Below are 21,426 nucleotides of genomic sequence, written 5' to 3'. Positions count from 1 at the left end.
CACATGCTGTCCTGAGCCGAAAGCACGGATGATGGAGACATGGCCCTCCCCAGGCAGGCCCCGTCTGTGGAGGGCTCAGTGGTCCTCCCAGGGTGGGGCTGAGGGTGGGACACGAGGAGGAGCCACAGCCACAGAAGGCCTTGGCCCTGAGCAGGGTGACAGACGGAGGGGCCCCACCACCAGCCTCACCTGCACCCAGGCGTTGAAGACGTTGAAGAGCGTGAAGGGGTCACCCTGGTCGCTCTCCAGTGGCCGCCGTGCTGCCGCGCACTCTGGGCTGCTCTGGGCACTGCGGGTGAAGGGCGACTGGACGCTAAGCGCGGCTGCGATGGTGAGCACAGGCTCCACCAGGCTGAACATGGAGCCCAGGATCAGCATCTTCCCTGCAGCGGCGGACACGGGGTTGAGGCTCCTGGGTGCCAGGACAGGCGCAGCCCTTGCCCCTCGGGGCCCCAGCCTGCCCTTCCGCCTGCCCTCCTGCTCCCACCCCCTCCATCTTGCCCACTAAGAGTCTCGTGACCCAGATGGAGATTCAAACCCACACGCTATGCTTTCTGCTCACGTGGCCATGGGCAAGGGCCTCAGTTTCCCCATCTGTAGATTGGAGATGGCCAGTCCCTGCCTCCTTGGACACACAGGAGACACTGTCTAAGCGCTGACTACTCCTGTCACCAAGTTCCCCACTTTGCTATTTACAACCCACTCCCCCAGCGCTCCGATGCTTCCCTGGCTTGGTCTTTGCTCTAGGAGCTCATTTTGACCCATCGCGGTGGACGTCTCTCCTCCGCGCTAGAGTGTCACCTGTAAGTGAGTCCCTCTCGCTCTGCCCTGGCACAGGCAGGCACTGACTCCTGTGCCTATCACAGGATGAATCTTCTCCTGCAGCCTTTGTTTAGGTCAAGGTGGAAGTGGAAGAGGAAGAGGGGACAGAAGGCGAAGATATGGAGAAAGATGGGGCAGGGGCTGGGAGAGGTAGGGAAAAGGGAGGAAGGACAGAGGGGAGGCCACAGAGAGGAAAAGTGGCAGGAACCATCTCCCAGGGTGGCCGAGTCTCACCTGGAGACAGGTGAACCCTGTCTCCATCTGTGAGCGCTCCAGAGCGGGCATCTAGACATCCCCTGGTTCTGGGCGCCCGAGCTGACGCTGGACTTCTGGGGACTCCCTTGCCCACCTGTCCTGTAACTAGTGGTCTGTGTCATGCGTCTGACCCGCCCCTCCACTGTTGACCTTCGCTGACTTTCCACAGTGCCTGTCACAAAACTGGACTCAAGCAGATCACCTGAGGTCAGGAGTTCGAGACCAGCCTGGCCACCATGGTGAAACCCCATCTGTACTAAAAATATAAAAGCTGGGCATGGTGGTGGGTGCCTGTAATCCCAGCTACTTGGAAGGCTGAGGCAGGAGAATCGCTTGAACCCGGGAGGCGGAGGATACAGTGAGCAGAGATAGCACCACTGCACTCCAGCCTGGGTGACAAGAGTGAAACTCCATCTCAAAAAAACAAAAAAAAAAAGGCCAGGCGTGGTGGCCCTCGCCTGTAATCCCAGCACTTTGGGAGGTCAAGATGGGTGGATCACCTGAGGTCAGGAGTTCAAGACCAGCCTGGCAAACCTGGTGAAACTCTGTCTCTACTAAAAATACAAAAATTAGCTGGGTGTGGTGGCAGGCGCCTGTAATCCCAGCTACTTGGGAGGCTGAGGCAAGAGAATCACTTGAACCCTGGAGGCGGAGGCTGCAGTGAGCTGAGATCTTGCCATTACACTCTAGCCTGAGTGAACAGAGCAAGACTTCGTCTCAAAAACCAAACAAACAAAAAAACCTGGCCTCATAAAACAAAGGTGGCAGTAAAGCAGGGCTTGGGGCTGTACTGTGCAGGCCCCTGTCCTATTCCAGGACACCCCAGCTCTGTCACCAGGGACAAGTGGCCCCACCTCGCCGTGACGCTGCTTCCCCATCTGTAAACAGGGGAACAACAGCATTGGCCTCTCCTCAGGCTGCCAAGAGGGTGCTTTGTGTTTCACCCTGTGAAGCGTTCAGAACTCCACCTGGCACAGAGGACGCCCAGCACAGGGTCATCCGTGCCTCTCAGTTCCCACTGTGACCCTGAGCAGCAGTTCTCTGAGCCTCGTTTTCCCCACCGGGAAAGTGGGGGCACTTGCCCCCAGCCCACAGGGAGATAATGTGTGTGAGGCATTTAGCATCACCTCCGATCAAAGCCAGGCTTCCCCATGCCCTCAGGAGCCTCCTGGGCCCAGCCTCAGTTTCCCCATCTACACACTGGGGGCGATCAGAGGCCCTGCCCTCAGCAGGTAAGGATGAAATAATGGAAAGTCCACAGAGCCTTTCGCCGGCACACAGCAAGCACTCACAGAACATTCTTCTGCTTCTCAGTTCAGATTCTCCCTGCTCTAGCCCTGTTTCCTTCCAAAACAAAAATGAGGCCGGGCGCAGGGGCTCATGCCTGTAATCCCAGCACTTAGGGATGCCGAGGCTGGCGGATCACTTAAGGTCAGGAGTTCAAGACTAGCCTGGCCAATGTGGTGAAACCGTTTCTACTAAAAAATACAAAAACTGAGTGTGGTGGCACGTGCCTATAATCCCAGCTACTCAGGAGGCTGAGGTGGGAGGATCACTTGAACCCGGGAGGTGGAGGTTGCAGTGAGCCAAGCTCATGCCACTGCACTCCAGCCTGGAGACAGAGTGAAACTCCATCTCTAAATAAATAAATAAATAAATAAAACAAAAATGAACCATCTTCTTAGCCTGGGCAGCCCTCCAAGTCCAGCGGATCCAGCCTGCTGCCCACACTGAAGCCCCGCTGTGCTGCAAGGATGGGGGGCTTTAACGGTGTTCACACACACATGGGTGGTCCTGCCATGGGGGGCCTCAGGCTGCTGGAAATAGAAAGTCTTGAGTCAGGAGAATCGGGCAAGATGAACAAGCCTCAGTCAGTGAGCTCCCCAGGAGGGGCGAGCATGACTCAGGAATGAGGGAGAGGAAGAGTTTTGACATCCTTGAGCCCGCAAGAGAGGGGTGCGGGGCAGAGCTGGGGAGACGCTGTGCAGAGGAGAGAGGTGGGAGGGGTCTGAGCTGTGGAAAAGCCAAGACTTCTTTCTGCGTTTGGGGGATCTTGGGTACCCCACCTGCCTGTGCCTCCCAAGGGAGGCCCTGTCATGACCCCAAGTGCTGGGGAATCCAAGCGAGAGAGCCTGTCTTTCCTGTCACTCACGCACAACCAGGGCACTCTGCGTCACATTCTCTGAAACAGCCTTGCAAGCCAGACACCACAGGCCACACCCAGCCTCTGGTGGTGGCATCTGCAGCGTCAGGTGACTGCCTGAGACACTGACGGTGCACACAAGAACGACAGGGTCAGAGGGTCTGCTGGCCCCAAATCCCTCAAGATTAACGCCCTATTCCTGATGACACAGCGTGGGGACGAGGAGCACCACATCTGCTTGTGACTGGCTACTGAAGACCTGAGATCAGGAGGGCTGGGAACTGAAAATGGTCTCCATTGACCTCTGTGGACCCGCCCTTTCCAGATCCTCACAGAACCGCCAGGTCAACTGATCAATTTTCTGGCCAGCTTCAGCCACTTAGGACCCAGTTCCACTTAAACACTTCCCATTTAATTCAAAGCTCCTCACCTGACCCAGGGCCAGAGGGACAGCTGTCCCCTCCCCTCCTTCAGGCCTCTGCCCAGATGTCACTGTTCAGTGAGGCCTCCCAGGACAGCCAATTAACACTGCTCCCAGCCCCCACTGTGCCCACCGCGCCCTGCGTCCACCTGAGCAGCAATCAGCGGCTGACATTCCGTGTTTTCACTCATTTATCTGCCCCTGTCCATCTCCCCTGTTACATGTGAGCTCCGTGAGGGCAGGAGTTTTGTTTTATTCACTGTTGTATCTCTGGCATCTAGACTAGGACCTGGCACAGAGCAGGTGCTCAAAAATTATTTAATGAATGGGCCAGGAGCTGTGGCTCACACCTGTAATCCCAGCAGTTTGAAAGGCCGAAGTGGGCAGATCACTTAAAATCAGGAGTTCAAGACCAGCATGGCCGACATGGTGAAACCTTGACACTACTGAAAAAACAAATGTTGGCCGGGCGCAGTGGCTCATGCCTGTAATCCCAGCAGTTTGGGAGGCAGGCAGAACACTTGAGGTCAGTAGTTTGAGATCAGCCTGACCAACATGGTGAAACTCCTTCTCTACTGAAAAAACAAATACTGGCCGGGCACGGTGGCTTAAGTCTGCAATCCCAGCACTTTGGGAGGCTGAAGTGGGCAGATCACTTGAGGTTAGGAGTTCAAGACCAGCCTGGCCAACATGATGAAACCCCGTCTCTACTAAAAATACAAAAATTAGCCAGGCAGGGTGGCGTGAGCCTGTAATTTTAGCTACTCATGAAGCTGAGGCAGGAGAATTGCTTGAACACAGGAGGTGGCAGTGAGCTGAGATCACACCACTGCACTCCAGCCTAGGCAACAGAGCAAAAACACTGTCTCAAAACAAAACAAAAATTAGCCAGGTATGATGGTGGGCACCTACAGTCTCAGCTACTCAGGAGGCTGAGGCAGGAGAATTACTTGAATCCAGGAGGCAGAGGTTCCAATGAGCTGGGATCGCACCACTGCACTTCAGCCTGGGCAACAGAGCGAGACTCCATCTCAAAAAGAAAAAAAACCATATATATATATGTGTGTATATATATATGTGTATGTACATATATGTGTGTGTATATATATGTGTGTGTATATATGTGTGTGTGTGTATATATATACACATATATACACACACACACACACATTCAATGGACCGGGAGCAGTGGCTCAAGCCTGTAATCACAGCACTTTGGGAGGTCAAGGCGGGCAGATCACCTGAGGTCGGGAGTTCGAGACCAGCCTGACCAACATAGAGAAACCCCAGCTCTACTAAAAATACAAAATTAGCCGGGCATGGTGGCGCATGCCTGTAATTCCAGCTACTCGGGAGGCTGAGGGAGGAGAATCACTTGAACTCAAGAGGTGGAGGTTGTGGTGAGCCGAGATGGCACCATTGCACTCCAGCCTGGGAAACAAGAGCAAAACTCAGTCTCAAAAAAAAAAAAAAAAAGGATTTAATGAATGAATGATGAGACTGTTGGTTACATCTCCCACCTTCTCCCTCTCACTCCACTGCAGCCACATGGGGCTCCTCACTGTTCCCGTAGCAGCAGGCATGTGCCCCCACAGGGCCTCTGTACTGGCTGTTCCCACTGCCCGAACACCCTCATGCACCATCTGCACTGTCCAATACGGCCGCCTCTGGCCACACATGGCTACTGAGCAGTTGAAGATGGCTGGTCCAAACCAAGATTTCCAAGACGTCGTATGGTTAAAAATAACATAAAATCTTGCAAAAATGTTTCTATTGATTATGTTAAAATTATGATGTTTTAGGTATATTAGGTTAAATCAGCTATTTTATCAAAATGAATCTCACCTGTTTGTTTTTGCTTTTTTTTTCTTTTTTGAGATGGAGTCTCACTCTGTTGCCCAGGCTAGAGTACAATGGCATGGTCTCGGCTCACTGCATCACTGCAACCTCTACCTCCCAGGTTCAAGCGATTCTCCTACCTCACCCTCCCAAGTGGCTGGGATTACAGGCGTGTGCCACCACACCCAGCTAATTTTTGTATTTTTAGTAGAGACAGGGTTTCACCATGTTGGCCAGGCTGGTCTCGAACTGCTGACCTCGTGATCTACCTGCCTCGGCCTCCCAAAGTGCTGGGATTACAGGTGTGGGCCACTGTGCTGGCCATGTTTCTCGACTTCTGCTGGCAAGCATGTTCCAGTATTTGCATGGCTCCTAGCCCTCATCTCCATTTCTCTGCACAGATGTTACCTTCCCCATGAGGTCTGCTTTATACATGAGGCCTGTATTATAAACTGCAACTCCCCATTCCCCAACCCCGTTGTTTCTTCTCTCCAGAACACTAGGCACCATCTGATCTACTATGCCTTTTCCTTATTGTCCTAATTTATTGCTGGTCTTCTTCACCAAAATGTCAGCTCCCTGAGGCCAGAGATTTGTGTCTGTTCTGTCCACTGCTATATGCCCAGCACCTAGAACAGTGCCTGGCCCAGTGAAGAGTGAATAAATGAACTGGACCCAGGGAAGAAACAGACTTGCCCCCAGGCCACTCAGAGAGTGAGCTGTGCCCATACCTGCTCCTGGGGCCCTGAGTGATCACGAGGGGGGTGGGTACTCACCAATCACAACGTCCACAGGCAGCTGGGCCAGCAGGGACCCAATGGGTGTGAGGGCCTCTGAGCTGTCCAGGGCCCCCTGGTCCCGGAGGTAGAGGATGGCGGTTTCCAGGCTGGCTGGTGGTGGGGGCTCGATGAAGGGGAAGGTTCGGGGGTCCCCCACACTCATGCTCTTCATCTAGAATGAGAAGCAAAACCCCCAAGATTGGGGAACACAAGAGCCACCGTGCAGCACAGGGGGGCTCAGAGATCACAAATTCATGACGTTTTAAAATTCCTAGTGTTGGCCGGGCGTGGTGGCTCACGCCTGTAATCCCAGCACTTTGAAAGGCCAAGGCAAGCGGATCACTTGAGGTCAGGAGTTCAAGACCATCCTGGCCAACATAGTGAAACCCTGTCTCTACTAAAAATACAAAAATTAGTGGTGGTGCATGCCTGTAATCCCAGCTACTCGGGAGGCTGAGGCAGGAGAATCGCTTGAACCCATGAGGTGGAGATCGCAGTAAGCCGAGATCGCGCCTCTGCACTGCACTCCAGCCTGGCAATACACCGAGACTCCATCTCAAATTCCCAGTGTCAGCCAGGCACAGTGGCTCATGCCTGTAATCCTAGCACTTTGGGAGGCTGCAGCAGGTGGATCACTTGAGGTCAGGAGTTTGAGACCAGCCTGGCCAACATGGTGAAACCCCATCTCTACTAAAAATACAAAAATTAGCCGGGTGTGGTGGCGAGTGCCTGTAATCTCAACTACTTGGGAGGCTGAGGCAGGAGAACTGCTTGAACCTGGAAGGCAGAGGTTGCAGTGAGCCGAGATTGCACCACTGCACTCCAGCCTGGGCCACGGAGTGAGATTCTATCTCAAAAATAAAATAAAATAAAATAAAATTCCCAATGTCAAGATCCACTGTGCAGAGACAGGCAAGGAGGGCTGCTGTCTCTGTATCTGTCTGCCTAGCACATCTTGCCCCAGACTCTGACCATGGAGGAGAGGCACGTGACCTGAGCTGGACCAATCAGAATCCTTCCATGAGACTGGAGCCAGGAAGAGCATTCCCAGCATCCTCTCTGGTTGTGGCCAGGATGGAAGCCTATCTTATTAACCCAGAACTGCTGTGACCTTTGACTTTGTCCATTTTTTGGAAATGGGCCCATCTATAGCAGATAGAGAAATTCTTGGATTGTTCCTAAGTTAGACATGCCGCCTCACGAATGCACAAAATGGTAAGATCCCCCTTTCTGCCTACAATAGTTTCAGTTGTATTTCTCTCACTTACAACCAAAAGAATCCCAATTAATGCAGCAGTCCAGGCAGGCAGTAGATGGTGGGAGAATTAAGTGACAGCATATGTCCACCCCGGGGTCTGGCGTGGCATACGTAAGCAAACAGCACCTCTCTGGTGACTGGAAGAAGGACAGCCTGGCAAGGCAGCTCATGTGACAGCCAGAGAGCGAGAAGGAAGCTCAGAGAAGTCTGTTTGCCTGGCTTTGATCCGAGGGCACTAGAAGTTCTGGCCTCCACCTGCAAGCAGCTGCTGCTCCTTCCTCCCTGCTGACCAAGCCTTGATGCCGTCTAGGAGTTCACCCAATACTCATTTAAAAACCTTTATAGGCCGGGCGCGGTGGCTCATGCCTGTAATCCCAACACTTTGGGAGGCCAAGGCAGGCAGATCACCTGAGGTCAGAAGTTCAAGACCAGCCTGGCCAACATGGTGAAACTCCCTCTCTACTAAAATTACAAAAATTAGCTGGGCCTGGTGGCACCCATCTGTGGTCCCAGCTACTCGGGAGGCCAAGGCAGGAGAACCACTTGAGCCTGGGAGGTGGAGGTTGCAGTGAGCCGAGATAACACCACTGCACTCCAGCCTGGGTGACAGAGTGAGACTCTGTCCCAAAAATAAATAAATAAATAAATAACCTTTACATTAGAAGCTCAATTTAAAGAGGCAGGGGGCAGGGCCTGGGTTTTTTTAAATTCTCCAGGTGTTTCTAGAATGCAGCTGGGGCTGAGACACTGCTCTGATCAACTAAGGCAATGCCACAACCCTAGACAATTGCTGGGCATAGGGTGAACACATATGACCCGGTTCTGCTGACAAGAGAGGATGACAGACTGGCCAGAGGAGTCTAGAAAATGTTCCTGTGGCCTTAAAAATTAGACCCACAGAGAAGGGCAGTTCCTTGCTTCTGCCTCCGGATGGTAAAGGAGGAGGAGGAGGTGACGCCCACTGTGCCTGGAGCCAGCAGCCACTCACGAAGCAGGCTCTGACGCCTGGTGGCCTCGGATGGAGCCCTGACTCTACTACTTGCCAGCTGTGTGACCTGGGGCAATATTTTCTCTCTCTCTGCACCCTTCTTCTGGTCCAAAAATTAGGGTAAGACTACCTACCCCATGGACTTTGTTTTTTTATGAGACAGGGTCTTGCCCTATCACTCAGGCTGGAGTACAGTGATGCAATCAAGGCTCACTGCAGCCTCGAACTCCTGGGCTCTAGCGATCCTCCTGCCTCAGCCTCCTGCGTGGGACCACAGGTGTGTGCCATCACACTGGGCTAATTTTTAAATTTTTTCTAGAGTCAGGGCCTCACCATGTTGCCTAGGCTGGTCTCGACTTCCTGGCCTCGAGCAATCCTCCTGCCTCAGCCTCCCAAAGTGCTGGGATAACAGGCATGAGTCACTCATTGTGCCGGCAGCACTAGTATTTTTTTTTTTAAAAAGATGAAATCAAACAGAATAGAAAATAGTGTGCACCTCCTGCAGGAAGGCCACTGGTTTGTGCTACACCCGCACGTGAGCCTGTGGCAGACACCATCAGCTGCTCCCAACTTTCCTTTTCCTTTTGTTCCTGAGCACAAGGACTACACTTCCCAGCCTCCTTCACGGTTGGGCGTGGCCACGAGACTGAGGACTGACCAGGAGTGGTGAGTGCAAGGCAAGTGCACCATTTGCAGGCTTGACCCTCGAACCCTCCTGTACTCACTTCCCACGCCCTTGACCCTTTGGCTGGCTGGACACATATGCAGGAAAAGCCCCTGGGGAGATTATAGAGCCACAAGAGTGAAGGACCCTGGGTCCCTGAATAAAGAAAATGGCCTGCCAACTTGTAAACCACCATTCCGCTGTTGGCCATTCGTGACCATGTGTATTTGTCATGGCAGTCTAACCTATGCTAAATTAACAAATGAGATACAAATCATGACACAAAATGTATTGAGAAACCCTGGTTTTAAAAGCCCTTTCCTGCTAGGTTTCCTGTTACAGCTGAAAGCATCCTGATTGAGTCACTGGTTCTTCCTTTGACCCTATGGAAATTTTTTTTTTTTTTTTTTTTTGAGATGGAGTCTTGTTCTATCGCCCAGGCTGGAGTGCAGTGGCGTGATCTCGGCTCACCGCAACCTCCACCTCCCGGGTTCAAGCAATTCTCCTGCCTCAGCCTCCCGAATAGCCGGGCTTACAGGTGCACACCACCACACCCGGCTAATTTTTTGTATTTTTAGTAGAGACTGGTTTCACCATGTTGGTCATGCTGGTCTCAAACTCCTGGTATCAAGTGATCCACCTGCCTTGGCCTCCCAAAGTGCTGGGATTACAGGTGTGAGCCACCATGCCCAGCTGACCCTGTGGATTTAAGGAACAATTCTCCCCTCAACAAGGGTTTTGACATTTGGAAGGGATGGGTTCCCCTCAGTGGCTTGGCTAGCCCTGTCCTTCCTGACCCTGACACTCTGGGGTTGGGTCCTATGTAAATGCTTCCTGGCTGGCTGGGCACAATGGCTCATGGCTGTAATCCCAGTACTTTGGAAGGCCAAGGTGGGAAGATCACTTGAGCTCAGGAGTTTGAGACCAGCCTGGGCAACACAGCAAGACCTGATCTCTACTAAAAATAAAAAAAGTTAGGCCGGGCGCGGTGGCTCATGCCTGTAATCCCAGCACTTTGGGAGGCCGAGGCGGGTGGATTACAAGGTCAGGAAATCAAGACCATCCTGGCTAACATGGTGTAACCCCATCTCTACTAAAAAAAAAAATACAAAAAATTAGCTGGGCGTGGTGGTGCACGCCTGTAGTCCCAGCTACTCGGGAGGCTGAGGCAGGAGAATCACTTGAACCTGGGAGGCGGAGGTTTCAGTGAGCCAAGATCGCACCACTGCACTCCAGCCTGGGCGACAGAGGGAGACTCTGTCTCAAAAATAAATAAATAAATAAAATTGTAAAAGTTAGCCAAGCGTGGTGGTGTGTGCCTGTGGTCCCAGCTACTTGGGAGGTGGAGATAGGAGGATCATTTGAGCCTGTAATATGGAGGCTGCAGTGAGCCATGATCACAGCACTGCACTCTAGCCTGAGTGACAGAGCAAGACCCTATCTCGAAATAAAATAAAATAAAATAAAAAAGGCCTCCCAGGTTCCTCCCTGTGCCAGCAGTTAGGATATAGTCCCCTTTCTGCCCGTGCCTCACCTGTAGCACCAACGAGTCCAGGGCCACCCTCCGAATTTCCGGGACGGGGTAGGGGGCGAAGGCATCATAGTCCGATTCAGCATAGAGGCGGAAGCAGACTCCGGGGCCCGTGCGGCCCGCCCGGCCCTTCCGCTGCTCTGCGCTGGCCTGACTGATCCAGAACTCCTGCAGCCGCTGCAGCTTGGCCTGCGGATCGTAGCTCATCTCCTTCACCTTTCCTGGATGGGAGCAATGAGGAAAGGGAGTCTGTGTGTGGCAGCCACGTGCAGCCGGCCACGCTCCTGGCTCTTGCCACTCGCCAACACCCTCACTTACTCCTTTATTCTGTTAATGCTAACCGAGGGCTTATTCTGGGCCCAACTCTGACATTTTGTTCATTTATTCTTTCATTTCCTCACACATCTTTTTTTTTTCTTTTCTTTTTTTTTTTTTTTTTTTGAGACAGGGTCTTACTGTCTCCCAGGCTGGAGTGCAGTGGCTCAGTCAGAGCCCATTGCAGTCTCAATCTCCCAGGCTCAAGCGATGATCCTCCTAGCTCAGCCTCCCGAGTAGCTGGGACTAAAGGTGCACACCAACACACCCGGCTAATTTTCTGCAGTGACGGGGTTTCACAGGCTGATCTCAAACTCCTGGGCTCAAGCAATCTGCCTGCCTCAGGCTCCCAAAGTGATGGGGTTACAAGCGTGGGCCACTGCACCCAGCCTTTCACTCACACATCTTTTCATTTATTTTCCCAAGTCTTTGTTTCTTCAGAGGTTCACTTATCCAATAAATACTTATTAAGCACCTACTATATACCAGGCACTGCACTAGGCACTAGGGGAACAGCAGTGAGCTAAACAAAGGTCCTAGTCTCACAGGACTGAACAGAGCACCATATTTCCTCCAGTGTCAGAACAACCTTTTTTTACATTTTCTTTCTTTTCTTTTTTTGAGATGGAGTTTCGCTCTTATTGCCCAGGCTGGAGTGCAATGGCACGATCTCGGCTCACTCTGCCTCCTGAGTTCAAGCGATTCTCCTGCCTCAGCCTCCTGAGTAGCTGGGATTACAGGAACCCACCACCATGCCCGGGTCATTTTTGTATTTTCAGTAGAGACGGGGTTTCACCATGTTGGCCAGGCTGGTCTTGAACTCCTGACTTCAGGTGATCCACCTGCCTCAGCCTCCCAAAGTGCTGGGATTACAGGCGTGAGCCACGGCACCTGGCAGACATTATTTTTTTAATTTCTCTCTCTTTTTTTTTTAAACAGGGTCTCGCTCTGTTGCCCAGGCTTGAGTGCAGTGGCACAATCACAGGTCACTGCAGCCTCGATTTCCTGGGCTCAGGTGATTCTCCCACTTCAGCCTCCTGAGCAGCTGGGACTACAAGCACGCACTACCATGCCTGGCTAATTTTTGTATTTTTAGTAGGGGTGGAGTTTCACCATGTTGTCCAGGCTGGTCTCAAACTCCTAACTTCAAGTGACCTGCCTGCCTTGGCCTCCCAAAGTGCTGGTATTACATGTGTGAGCCACCGCGCCCAGCCGGGACGGCCTGTCATTGTCATTTTTCAGATGAGCCAACCGATACATGAAGTGTCAGTCACATGACCCCAGCCACACAGCCAGCACTAAACCTGGCCAGGCAGGCTCCAGTGTCTCCAAACACTATGCTATGCTGACTTCCCAGCGAACATTCCAGTCAGGAAGACAGAAAGTGCGCAAACGGAGCAGCACATAAAATAGAATGCCGGGCTGGGCGTGGTGGCTCACGCCTGTAATCCCAGCACTTTGGGAGGCTGAGGCAGGCAGCACTTGAGGTCAGGAGTTCGAGACCAACCTGGCCAACATGGTGAAACCCCATCTCTCCTAAAAATACAAAAATTAGCCGGGCGTGGTGATGCATGTCTGTAATCCCAGCTACTTGGGAGGCTAAAGCAGGAGAATCACTTGAACCCGGGAGGTGGAGCTTGCACCATTGCACTCCAGTCTGGCAACAGAGCAAGACTCCGTCTCAAAAACAACAACAACAACAACAACAACACCACCACCAACAAAAAACAGAATGTCAATCCCCCTCATATGACAAGCAACAGTGGATGGAGGAGGGGGATATCTCTTAGACAGAGTGGACAGTATGGGCCTCTCTGATGGGTGGACATTTATGCGGGCCCTGAAATGAGGTGAGGGCGTCACCTGTGTGGATTCCTGGAGAAAGACAGCTCTCAGCAGAGAGAACAGTACAAAGGCCACAGGGCAGAAGCAGGCTTGGAAGGTGTGAGAAAAATTAAGATGTTGCCATTGGTCCACGGCCCCACACATCGTCTTCCAGCATCCCAATTCCGGAAATCCAAAATCTGAAATGCTCGAAAATCTGAAATGTTTTCAGCACTAACGTGACCCTCCAATGAAATGCTCACTGGAGGATTTCAGATTGCTGGATTTGACATACTCAAATAATAAAATAGATACAAATATTCCAAATTCAAAAAAACCCGAAATTCCAAACACTTCTGGTTGCAAGCATTTTGGATATGGGAAAGTCAACTGTACTTCCCACTCCAAGCTGGTGCGCCCCTGCCACACACGCGCACCTCCGGACCCCATGATCCTAAGTCCTTGGGGGTGGTGGGTAGGGGCTCATGGTGGTCCTTACCGGAATCTACTACGAAGCGGATCCCGTCAATGGTGACTGAGGTCTCAGCAATGTTGGTGGAGAGGATGCATTTCCGGACTCCAGGGGGTGCCACATCAAATACCTGGGAGGAAGGGAGGGGGTGGTGTCAGGAACTAACTCAGCCCCGACTAACCTATGTGTCCAATTTCTTGCCCACCCCTGTGTCAGCAGCTTCCCTGGAACCCTTTCCTCCTTCAGAGACCTCCCTTTTGGAGATGGCTCACCATCCACCCCATCACCTGGGCCATCCTGGGCCCTCCCCCACCCTCAGACGGAGTCTTGCTCTGTCGCCCAGGCTGGAGTGCAGTGGCGTGATCTCGGCTCACTGCAACCTCCGCCTCCCGGGTTCAAGCAATTATCTTGCCTCAGCCTCCCGAGCAGCTGGGATTACAGGTGCCTGCCACCATGCCCGGCTAATTTTTGTATTTTAAGTAGAGACGGGGTCTCACCATGTCGGTCAGGCTGGTCTTGAACTCTTGACCTCAGGTGATCCGCCTGGCTTGGCCTCCCAATGTGCTGGGATTACAGGCATGAGTCACCACACCTGCTCCCCCGACCTGAACATCTTGAACTTTTTCTTTTTTTTTTGAGACAGGATCCCACTCTGTGGCCTACACTGGAGTGCAGTGGCATGATCACAGCTCACTGCAGCCCTGACCTCCCGAGCTCATGCGATCCTCCTGCATCAGCCTCCCAAGTAGCTGGGATTATAGGCACATGCCACCATGCCCAGCTAGTTTTCTTTTGTTTTGTAGAGACAAGGTCCCACTGTGTTGCCTAGGATGGTCTCTAACTCCTGAGCTCGAGTGATCCTCCTGTCTCAGCTTCCTGTGCTGGGATTATAGGCGTGAGCCAATGTACCAGGTCATCTGGAACTTTTCTTGAAATCCTTCCCTCCTCCGACAGCCCAGCCCCTGCCCTGGTCCAGGCCTCTCCTCGCCCACTCTGATCCTACTCCAGCTTCCCCTCAGATCTCTGGCCTGTCGACTCACATGGCAGCCAGAGGGATCTGCTGAAGCATAAACTGGCACTGCCCCCACTAGGGGAGGATCGCTTGAGCTCAGGAGTTTGAAACCAGCCTGGGCAACACAGTGAGACCTCTTTGCTACTAAAATTCAAAAAAAAATTAACGGAGGCCAGGCACAGTGGCTCACACCTGTAACCCCAGCACTTTGGGAGGCTGAGGCAGGCAGATCACTTGAGGTCAGGAGTTCGAGACCAGCCTGGCCAACGTGGCGAAACCCCATCTCTACTCAATATACAAAAGATTAGCCGGATGTGGTGGCGGGTGCCTGTAGTCCCAGCTACTCAGGAGGCTGAGGCAGGAGAATCGCTTGAACCCGGGAGGTGGAGATTGCAGTAAGCCACGATCATGCCACTGCACTCCAGCCTGGGCGACAGAGTGAGACTCTGTCCCAAAAAGAAAAAAAAATTAATGGAGTTTAGTGACACACACCTATAGTTGCTACTTGGGAGACTAAGGAGAGAGGATCACTTCAGCCCAAGAAGTCAAGGCTGCAGTGAGCCCTGATCGTGCCACTGCACTCCAGCCTGGACAACAGAGCAAGACCCTGTTTCAAAAAAAAAAAAAAACTGTTTTGGAACACAGCCTCACCCACTCAGTTTATGGCTGCTTTCATGCTGCAACAGTGGGGCTGAGTAGCTGTGACAGACAGAGAGCCCATGGTCGATAGGACTGACATTATCTACTCCGACCCTTTATAGAAAGTTTGCCGACCTCTGGTTTAGAGCATGGGCTCCGGGGCCAAACTACCCGGGTTTGCAGCCTGGCTCTGCCACTAGGTGGCTACGACTTTGCACAAGTACAGCCCCCGAGCCCTGTGTTTGTGGAGTTACACAAGTCCTGTGCGCAGCCACCCCTGACTCATGCAGACCCCCTGCCTGCCCCACTCGGGCTTCCTGTGATACCTTGTCCTGGTCGGCCACAGACAGGGCGCTGTGCAGTGGCAGCACCACCCAGCGCTGGGTGTGGCTGGCATAGGTCTGGGCAGCCTCCAGCACGGCGCTGATCTCCGCCATGCCGCTGAGGAAGACGAGGAGGTCACCCCGCTCCTCAGGTGGGTACTTGTGGTCAATGGACTCCAGCACCCTCAGGAAAGGCCGCGGGTCCAGCTTCTCTGACTTGGACGTGGTCGGCTCTGCCTCCTGTGGCTGGTACACAACCTGAGAGGAGACAGCCCCAGGTAGAAGCACATCCTGTTCCTCCAGCTCAGAGCAATGGGCTGCGGAGGCTGCAGGCTGACGGGGGAGACCACAGGCTAACGGAGAAGACACAGTGCAACGGGTCCAGGCTGGTGGGCAACTCTGTTCCATGTGGTCATTCAGGGATCCAGGCTTCTCCTTTCTCATTATGCTACCATCTCATTGGGCAGGATTTCTCAAAGTCAGCAAGACTGACATTTCAGTCTGGATAATTCCTTGTTGTGGGGGCTGTCCTGTTCATTGTAGGATATTTAGCAGCATCCCTGGCCCCTACCCACTAGATGCTAGTAGTCTTCTCCACTGCTTGTGACTATTAAAAATGTCTCCAGACATTGCCATATGTTCCCTCTGGGGCAAAACCACCCCTAATTGAGAAACAGTCAGGTGATAGACAGCACACTCCAGCTAGATAATTTCTGAAGGATGTAATAAAAAGACAAAGTAACAAAGCAACTGCAAGGCTTGTGGGGTGCTGGCAATGTTTGACTTTTCTAAACCTGGGTGCTAGCTACGCAGATGTGTGTAACTGGTGAAAACTAATTAAGCTATACACTTACAATGCATGCATTCTCTTATGTTTGGAGTAGCTTCAACAAGAAAAATATTCTAGGTGATGGAACCACGATTAAAAACCTAGAAATCAGGTTGGTTGGCTGACCAGGAGAGGACCCTGAGCCTGAGCCAGGTTGGTTGGCTGATTTCCCGGCATAGTTGGCTCACACCTGTAATCCTAGCTCTTTGGGAGGCCAAGGTGGGAGGATTGCTTGAGCTCAGGTATGCGTGACCAGGCAGACAACATAGCAACACGTCGTCTCTACTAAAAAAAAAAAAAAAAAAAAAAAACACACCAAAAAACAAAAACCCTAGAAAACATTTCTCAGGAAGCAGCCTCATTCTTTTTGAGACAGGGTCTCGCTCTGTCACCCAGTGGCATGATCTCGGCTCACTGCAGCCTCCACCTCCCAGGTTCAAGCAATTCTCCCACCTCAGCCTCCTGAGTAACTGGGATAACAGGGGCGCACCACCACTCGAGCTAATTTTTGCATTTTTAGTAGAGACGGGGTTTTACCTTGTTGGCCAGGCTGGTCTCGAACTCCTGACCTTAGGTGATCCACCCGCCTCGGCCTCCTAAAGTGCTGGGATTATAGGCATGAGCCACCACACTCGGCTCACACTCTCTCTCTCTCTTTCTTTTTTCTTTTTTTTTTTTTTTTGAGATAGGATCTTGCTCTGTTCCCAGGGTGGAGTGCAGTGGAGCGATCTTGGCTCACTGCAACCTCGACCTCCGGGTTCAAGCAATTCTCCTGCCTCAGCCTCCCAAGTAGCTGGGATTACAGGCGTGCGTCACCATGCGCAGCTAATTTTTGTATTTTTAGTGGAGATGGGATTTCACCATGTTGGCCAGGATGGTCTTGGGCTCCTGACCTCGTGATCTTTCTGCCTTAGCCTCCCAAAGTGCTGGGATTACAGGCACCAGCCACCGTGCCCGACCCATTCTTTCTTTTTTTATGGCTGCTTAGAAGGCAAATTGATGGGCATCTGGAACCAGAAATCACAAGAGACAATGAAGTTCTTCCTGTAAGTCTTGACTATACAGACAAGGATAACTCACTAGGACAGTGTTTCTCAATTAGGGGTGGTTTTGCCCCCCAGGGAACATATAGCAATATCTGGAGACCTTTTTAATAGTCACAACCACAGGAGAAGACTACTAGCATCTAGTGGGTAGGGGCCAGGGATGCTGCTAAATATCCTATGATGCACAGGACAGCCCCCACGACAAGGAATTATCCAGACTGAAATGTCAATCTTGCTGACTTTGAGAAATCTTGCCCAGTGAGATGGTAGAGTAATGAGAAAGGAGGAGCCTGGATCCCTGAATGACCACATGGAACAGAGTTGCCCACCAGCCTGGATCAGCCACACTGTTATATGAGAGAAATAAACTTCTCTTATTTGAGACTTTACGTTTTTGCGTCTTTTTTTTTTTTGAGACAAAATCTCACTCTGTCACCTAGGCTGGAGTGCAGTGGCGCGATCTCGGCTCACTGCAAGCTCCGCCTACCAGGTTCACGCCATTCTCCTGCCTCAGCCTCCCGAGTAGCTGGGACTACAGGCACCCACCACCATGCCTGGGTAATTTTGTTTTTGTGTTTTTAGTAGAGATGGGGTTTCACCATGTTAGCCAGGATGGTCTCAATCTCCTGGCCTCGTGATCCACCCACCTCGGCCTCCCAAAGTGCTGGGATTACAGGCATGAGCCACGGCGCCCAGCCATTTTTGGGTCTTCTTGTAACAGCTTTTACTCTAACAAGCACTTAGCACTCTAACCAGCTGATTATGAATGCTCAGAAAATGGTAGCTTTAAAAAAAGAGAACATCTTTAAATAAAAGAGATGGGAGATACAGCAGCAGAGAGAAGAGGCATGTCCAGGTTTGGACAGAGACCAGGTTGGAGGTCTGGGGATGTGGGAGGAGGGGGAAGTACTCACTGTGATGGGGAACAGCCTCCCAGGCACCTGTACCACAGGGGCATTGCTGAAATAGCTGGAGAAGAGCGAGATGTTGATGGTGGCCGACATGAGGATGACCTTGAGGTCAGGCCGCGTGGGCAACAGGCGCTGGAGGACGCCCAGGAGGAAATCGTTGTGGAGATGCCGCTCATGAACTTCATCCACAATCAGGACCTCATACTGGGGCAGGCTGGGTTCCCGCTGGATTTGTCGCAGGAGCAGCCCCACTGTCAGGAATACAATCTTGGTGGCCGCCGAACGTGTGCTCTCAAAGCGGATCTGGTAGCCGACCTGGGGTGGGAGAAAGAAAGGATCAGGAGAGGACCCTGAGCCTGGGTACCAGCCCCTGGCCCTGCCCAAATTGAAAATCTAAGCAGGCCGGGTGCGGTGGCTCACGCCTGTAATCCCAGCACTTCGGGAGGCAGAGGCGGGCGGATCACCTGAGGTAGGGAGTTCAAGATCCGCCTGACTAACATAGAGAAACCCCATCTCTACTAAAAATACAAACAAAATTAGCCGGCCGTGGTGGCGCATGCCTGTAATCCCAGCTACTTGGGAGGCTGAGGCAGGAGAATCACCTACACCCGTGAGGCGGAGGTTGCAGTGAGCCAAGATCGCACCATTGCACTCCAGCCTGGGCAACAAGAGCGAAACTCCATCTCAAAAAAAAAGAAAAAGCAAAAAGAAAACCTAAGCAAATACCATGCCTACCCATCAGACTCTGGAGTCCAACAGCTTGGGTTTGAATCTCACCTCTGCCACTTAGTGCCAACTGACCTTGGGCAGGCAATGCCATCCCTTATAGTTCTCCTCCTAGATGCTGTGAGAATTCCATGTGACAATACACAGAAAGTATCTAGCACTGTGCCTCATGTATATATAATATTAACTATATAGCAATAACCTTTTCTTGAGTCCCTGCTATGTGCCAGGACATTATATGCCACTCTAAGTGCTTTATGTATATCAACCCATTTCATCCTCATGACCACCATGAGACAGAAGGACTATTATTGGTCTTCCAAGATGGCAGTTTGCATTGCGGTGATCGTCAAGAATTACCCTTGCAGCCCAGCATGGTGACTCACACCTGTAATCCCAAAACTTTGGGAGGCCGAAGTGGGTGGATCACCTGAGGTCAGGAGTTTTAGCCCAGCCTGACCAACATGGTGAAACCCCGTCTCTACTAAAATTACAAAAATTAGCTGGGCATGGTGGTGGGTGCCTGTAATCCCAGCTACTCAGGAGGCTGAGGCAGGAGAATTGCTTGAACCTGGGAGGCAGAGGTTGCAGTCAGCCAAGATCGCACCACTGCACTCCAGCCTGGGCCACAGAGCTAGACTCCATCTCAGAAAAAAAGTGATGAGCCTTTAGGACATTTCCCATTGTTTTGCTGTTAAAGTGCTACACTGGTTAATGCTAGCTCCTTTGTCATGCAGACCACAGACAAGCCACTCTGTGGATAAAGTTCTAGAAGAATCATCGCTGGGTCCAAGGGTAAGTGCTTCATTTTTATTGATACTGCCATATGGACAAGCAACCTATTCCCCCAAGGTCACGCTGGAAAAATCGGAAACCTGGTACGTCCCACTCACCTGTGAGCCATACTGACTGAGGCTCTCAAAGCCCACACGCTTGGCCAGTGAGATGCAGGCGATCCGCCGGGGCTGGGTGCACGCCACATGACTGAAGCCAGCAGCCAGCAGGTACTGGGGCACCTGAGTGGACTTGCCACAGCCGGTGTCACCGGCCACTACCACCACCTGGTGCTCCTTCAGCGTCTGCAGGATGCGGTTCCCATACTGGGCGATGGGGAGGGCTGCCCGCTCACGCTGCAGCTTGGCCAGACGCCCAAATGCCTGCTTCTGGCCAAAGTCCAGGTAGTGCAACAGGGCTCGGCGGAACTCAGCCACTCTCTCCGCGGGCAAGTGCCTGCCCAGTCCCTGAGAGCCCCGCGTGGCAGGGCCAAGAACAGAGAGGTTGATGCGGTAACGTGGGTCGTAAGTGCGAGGTAGGTCGGCCAGCGCTGGGATGCTGTGCTTGGGCTGTCCAGGGTCTTTCTCCTCCTTCCTGGAGGTCTTGAGATTCTGGAATCTCTGCAGGCGTTCAAAGAAGGTCCAAAACTTCTGACATTCCTCAGAACCCTGACGGATGTAATCCTCTTTACGGAAGAAGGCATCTTCCAAGAGGCGACGCGTCTCTGGACAATTCCAGTCCCATTTCTCCAAGGCCTCTTCCTCGCTGGGAGCCCGGTGGTGGTCTCGGCGATCCCTGCCCTCCCTTGTTCTAGGAGGAGGCATGTTACTAATCCACAATAGGAGTCTCAGTTCTGATCACCCAAAACAAATATTCTCATCCATTCCCCACCTGCAACAATTTAAGAGGCCAGTGCCTGCAATAGAGAACCACTTTCTCTTCAAAGAGCTAATTTTTCCTCCTGGTCACGGCACAGGACCATCACAGATGATAAAGTGGCCAGAGGCCTGCTTGAGCTGGTGACACAAAGGGTACCTCATGACATCTGCAGTGATCTCTGGGATGGACACAAGTTCATTCTGGGTTTTCAGGCCCTGGATTCTTAAGAGAGAGAACAGAAGACATTAATTCTCTTTTGGGAACATTGCTTTTTTTGGTTTTGTTTTGTTTTTTTCTTTTTTGAGGCAGGGTCTCACTCTGTTTCCCAGGCTGGAGTGCAGTGCCGTAATCATGGCTCACCACAGCCTCGACCTCCTGGACTCAAGCGATCCTCCCACCTCAGCCTCCCGAGCAGCTGGGACTACAGGCACATGCCACCACACCCAGCTAATTTTTTACTGTTTGTAGAGATGAGATCTCACTATGTTGCCCGGGTTGATATCAAACTTCTGGGCTCAAGCAATTCCCCCACCTTAGCCTCCCAAAGTGTTGGGATTACCAGTGTGAGCCACCATGCCCAGCCCATTTTTAGAAACATTTCTAACAGCCTGTTTCTTAAGCACTGAACTAGAAAAAGGAGGTAATGAATATGACCACCAGAGTCCTCACAGATGGCCATGATCACATGATCTCTCATGTGACACACACGTCATCAGACTGTGACAATCCAGTGATGGGGACTGTGATGACAGAATCCTAGGGAGCTGTGGGACACCAAAGGAGGTTCCTCCTCCTTCCCATGCTTGGGAATCAGGGAAGGATCCTGCGAGGAGGGGATGTTTGACCTGAGACCTAAAGGAGAGATGTAGGTCACATGGCCAACCAACAGCAGAACCTTGTCTCCACAGGCAGTAACAGGAGAGAGGTGTGATATAATGAAAAGAATAAGGCAAGGGTTCTTCACCCGGGGTCCAGT

The 21,426-nt window shown here is 52.1% G+C and overlaps 1 protein-coding gene across 5 annotated transcripts in view; it reads right to left on the bottom strand.

Moving 5' to 3' along the window:
* The window catches only part of DHX34 (DExH-box helicase 34), a 33,402-nt gene that overhangs the window by 9,192 nt on the left and 2,784 nt on the right, over nucleotides 1-21,426 (bottom strand). For 4 of the 5 annotated variants that reach the window (XM_055369840.2, XM_055369841.2, XM_055369842.2 and 1 more), the window contains exons 2-8: nucleotides 19,691-20,672; nucleotides 18,075-18,386; nucleotides 15,289-15,543; nucleotides 13,339-13,441; nucleotides 10,704-10,921; nucleotides 6,257-6,431; nucleotides 190-383 (exon numbers count right to left, since the gene is read on the bottom strand). In XM_055369840.2, the coding sequence (XP_055225815.1) occupies nucleotides 190-383; nucleotides 6,257-6,431; nucleotides 10,704-10,921; nucleotides 13,339-13,441; nucleotides 15,289-15,543; nucleotides 18,075-18,386; nucleotides 19,691-20,395 (1,962 nt within the window). In that variant the 5' untranslated portion in view covers nucleotides 20,396-20,672. The remainder of the gene's footprint in view (nucleotides 1-189; nucleotides 384-6,256; nucleotides 6,432-10,703; nucleotides 10,922-13,338; nucleotides 13,442-15,288; nucleotides 15,544-18,074; nucleotides 18,387-19,690; nucleotides 20,673-21,426) is intronic. The other variant, XM_055369843.2, reaches the window with a different exon arrangement.

Source organism: Gorilla gorilla, chromosome 20 (assembly GCF_029281585.2).
Source record: "Gorilla gorilla gorilla isolate KB3781 chromosome 20, NHGRI_mGorGor1-v2.1_pri, whole genome shotgun sequence".
In the NCBI taxonomy this organism is placed as follows: domain Eukaryota; kingdom Metazoa; phylum Chordata; class Mammalia; order Primates; family Hominidae; genus Gorilla; species Gorilla gorilla.
The sequence above is the reverse complement of the archived record's forward strand: the minus strand, read 5'-3'. Positions and strand labels throughout refer to the sequence as shown.